This window comes from Atta cephalotes (assembly GCF_000143395.1).
Source record: "Atta cephalotes unplaced genomic scaffold scaffold00004, whole genome shotgun sequence".
Taxonomy (NCBI): Eukaryota; Metazoa; Arthropoda; class Insecta; order Hymenoptera; family Formicidae; genus Atta; species Atta cephalotes.
Window position 1 is genome coordinate 492 of NW_012130068.1, and position 4,640 is coordinate 5,131.

At 32.3% G+C, this 4,640-nt stretch overlaps 1 protein-coding gene across 1 annotated transcript; it reads right to left on the reverse strand.

Moving 5' to 3' along the window:
- Window positions 1-546: 546 nt before the first annotated feature.
- On the reverse strand, window positions 547-1,616 carry LOC105625835. Its single transcript, XM_012207147.1, has 3 exons — window positions 1,565-1,616; window positions 1,350-1,484; window positions 547-958 (listed from the first exon to the last, which is right to left on the reverse strand). Exons 1-3 carry the CDS (start codon window positions 1,614-1,616, stop codon window positions 678-680), a joined length of 468 nt encoding a protein of 155 aa, XP_012062537.1. The 3' UTR covers window positions 547-677.
- Window positions 1,617-4,640: the final 3,024 nt, after the last annotated feature.

A 4,640-nucleotide genomic window follows, 5' to 3' on the forward strand; every position in this document is an offset into this window, starting at 1 on the left:
TCTCTAATTTTTGAGTTTAGCCATCTCCGACGTTAATAAAATTAGCAAGAAGAAGAAAATGTGTCTTTTTAAAGCAGAGAATATCTGCTGTGTAATTAAAGCAGAAAATATTTATTGTAGCTTCGCTTACATGTTCTCATGTCCCTCTACGCCATCGACCTCTATGCCACAAGATTTTCTAATCTGTCGTCAACTTTAACGATTAATACCTCGATCTACATGGCAGAGAAACTTTTTTTTGCCAGATTTCGTTCATTTCGTGCAAAAACGTGTTCGAATAAACCTAATTTTATCAACATTGAAGATGAAGAGACTAAACTTTTAGAGAGACTCAACAATTAGAGACTTTTGCGTATACATTTTTTAAAATAATGCACAAGTAATTAAATATTTATATTTTTAATATCTCTCTCTTCCTCGGAATTTCCTTCCTTTGTCTCTCAGGCAAACAGAATCGCTTGATTTATTTAGACGTGAACTTTTTCGTTACTTGCAATAACGCAATTTTATCATTTATTTCATTTTTCTTTTCTTTGTTTTATTTTTTTTTCTTCTATAAATTACTCTTTGTTTGCTCTATTTTAATTTACTAATTGCTTGTAAAGAGAATGTAAATAAACGTTTTATCTATCTATCTCCCTCTCTCTCCTAAAAATTGTATCATACATGTAACAGCCTTAGGATATAAAGTAGTGTATAGCGATTTCTAAAGTTATAAGTAATATTGAAATAGTCATAATCTCCGCGCTGTTACATCTATGATCAAAGTAACAGATGCACCATGTAACCTCGTCATAATAATCACGATGAATATCCAACTGATGAATACTGTTATTGACGTAATGGCCTAATCGTACGTCTTTAGCAGCAGGTCTACAGCCTTCATAATGATCTGCAGGAATATCCGTTCTAAAGCTACGTACGGAGCTCAGGCATTCACGGGTAATAATTGTTTCCGCTGAGAAAAAAATTGGACGATTATTTTTAGTGACATAAATCAACACAAATGTCATTCTATTTCTTGGCATTTCAGAGAGTAATGAAGATAGAAAGACACTTGTATTGACTTGTCATGGACTAAATACATATCCTATATACATATCCCCTATAGCAAAGGGTCACATTTACGTCACAATATCAATTAGGAAGAGTATATGTGAGATTGTCATAACAAAATAACATGGATTTACAGATTCATAGGTCATCATGATGTAATCATGATTGTTGTGATGTAACTGTGACGTTTTTTATCATTGGGGGATATATACACACGTGTGTTCCCTTTCATATGTCGTCTAAAAATCAAATAAAAATTAATATATCGTCTTGTAAATGTAATGAATGATTACCTCCTTTTCGTTCAATTATCTTTACACACTTGTCGTCGTATTCTGGGCAAGTTTCTCCCCAATACCACAACCAATTTAAAGGTGTTCCACATCCAGGATGATTACTATTACATCTGTAACAGTACAAGCTGTCGCCTGCAATTAAATTTCGAAGTAATGAGAGAATAATAATCGGATTCACTGCCACGCCCTTTGTAATGAACAATATACTGTACCCTGATTTGTCAAAACTATCAAGAGAAAAACTATAAAAAATACTTGTTTCATCTTGTTATACTTAAATAAACCGCTAACAAAACATTTATTTCACACTTTGTGCTTTTATACGATCTCGTTTATAAACATAAGAAAAAGTAGATAAGCGTATGTGTGTAGACAGAAACCTGAGAGAAGACACGATTGTCCAAAATCTGTAACCGTAAAATGCTATCGCGCACTTCTGCCCTCTGGCAAAGTCAATGTAAACTATATAGCAACGTTCACTTTTCTTATGGTTCCTGCACACTGGACGCGGAAACGCTTGCCGCGTGGCAAAATGAGATGCAGTGCCGCAGACAAAATTTCTGCGTAACCTTAAGACGTAAAGTTAAACCGTGAGTCAATTAGAATCAAACTGCTTTAGATCTACGTATTCTAACGGAAATAGAAATAGCAGCAAACTTATCCATAAGGCGAGTTCCAACTGATTAAAATTCGCCTTATTGTAAGTTTATGGATAAGTTTATGGATAAGTTTACTGTTATTTCCATTTCTGTTAGATCTAAAACAATATCTTGATTGACTCATCGATTTGAGCTGGATTTTTATTTGACACTTTTTGGTGTCAAAACAGGTCACGTATTCAAAATTGTCACTTGATATTCGTCAATTTTGATCACGTGATCTGTTGAAGCATTGTCGTAACACTTAGACTTAAATCGTAAACGTAAGTAATGCATAAGTTTTTTCACTTATGACATACAACTTATTATGCCGTGTTTCCAAAAGGCGGCAATAAATCGTACATCATACGCCAGAGCTTGTGCGTTACTTACGTACGTCTACAAGTCTCTAAATAAGTGTTACATTTCTTGTGCTTCCATGTGGCGTGTGTCATCTCAATTCCACCTCACTGCTCACGTTTAACTTTAACCTCAAGCAAACAATTCACCGGTGAAAAAAGACGGTAGAATGATTGTAAAGAGGAACGATGGCAGTATATGATTGTAAAAAGAAAGGAATATAAGTTATTTTTTTCACGATTACCGGCGCCTATTAAACATTTCACTATCGTACTTATATGTTGCTACATCGACTTTAGATGTGGTAAAATTTTTCATCGTGAAAATCCAAATTAATATAATGTTAATTCTACAATAAGTCGGTAGTCTTATAGGCCTTCTACAATAAGCTATAGATCATAAATTATAAGTTAGAAATGAACCAACCACAGTAGTCAAGATTCTGACTTCTGATTTATGACTTATGGCTCATTAACCTCGTTGTAGAAGGCCTATTAATCGATGAATTTGATCAATTAGCGTTATTCTTACAAGTGTTGACTATTGGTCAACTTTACCGACTAAGACTCATTGAAGAATCAGCATAACAGCATTTGACAACTAATCATATTCTGATTGTAACAGGTCTTATTATTGTAAATCCTTAAAGAAATTTGACATCAGTGATATAAAACTTTAGATTCTGGATGTTGCTTCATCGTTCAAAGATCTATTTTAGTTCCTGCGATTGTCGATTTTAGAACAGTTAATTTTGTTCTAAATAGTACTGGACACTTACAATTTAACATTTATACAAATAATCTGTTGTATAATGTGCGTAAAATATTTTTAAAGGCAGAGCGATATAAAAAGAAAGTTAGAATAAAAATAAATAAAAAAATAGTAACTTAGACAAATTTTCTTGATTAATATAACTGCTCAAAATTTTTTGACCCAAGAACGCGATGTAATTGTCTTTTTCTCCCATTCCATGGAAAAGAAGAATTTCGATTGGTTGAATCCCTTATACATTATGCAAGTCTATACTGCCACAACACACCGACTCTCCTTGCTTTTCGCACGGATGATTTAGTAGCACTCTTTCGACGTTTCTGAACGATCTCACACTAGTGCACACTGAATATTTCCGAACGGCTGGTGTACATTAGTGGCACACCAGTGAATATTTCCGAACGCAGCCTAATGGCGAAGGAAGATTGGTGGGAAATCCCTAAGTTCGCAAAAAAATGTTACTCATTAGGTTTGTTCGCAAATTCCAACATACTCTTACAACAGCTCTTACTTACTCTATCAAGCGCGTTAGAATGAGTAAGAGCTATGGTAGGAGCATATTACAACATCCCAGTCAGAAATAGTTCCTCGAAAAAACGTCGTCTCGATGTCGTTACGATGAAAAAGTTGTCGATTCGAAACTTCAACGAAGTTGCATCGAAATTTCAACATTTTCAAGTGACAAAAAATTACGTATGTAGAGAGTGCAATGAGAGTTTGATGCATTTTTAATATTTTTGGTATAAATTTTGTGATACGTCATCTTATATTTTGAATATTTTCGTTCAAAATTCGAATTAACATTTTTTTTTTCATTTTTTTTATTTCGACAATTGCAATATCGCTCTAATCATAAAAGCTTTTTCAAAATTTATAAATAATTTTATAACTTTTTGAAAATTGTAGAATTTTTATATGAATTAGAACATTTTTTTTTACAACTGTCGATAAAATCTACATCTTTTCTTCTAGTAATTTTTTGTATCTTATTTTATTGTTCTACTCCTTCTGAATAACATTACTTTTATTTGTATTAAATAAACTACTTTGTAGTTTATTTAATATAATCTTATTACGTCACTTTTGTATTGAGGAATTTCAGGGAATAATGTCTCTTATGAATGAGCACGAAATCAACGAAAAAATATCATCGACTCTAAAAGTCTAGCTAAACTAATTCTAATTCGAATTGATAACGAAATCTCGATTTTTAAATTAGTGAAATTTAAATGTTGATCTATCATACAAGTTTCCAATATTATTTGGATGTATAAAAATACTACTAGTGTCACTGCTACTGTAGTAGTATTACTACTGATATGCAATAGTGTCAATGCTGAGCCAGTTGTATTACTATTGTAGTAGTATTATATATGACGACGTAACATAGAACTATTTTCAGTAATTGTAATATTTGGTATAAAAAATTTATTAGAGTAAAACACACACACACACACATATATATATATATATATATATATATGGATTTTGGTATATACATATATATATCATTAGAGCA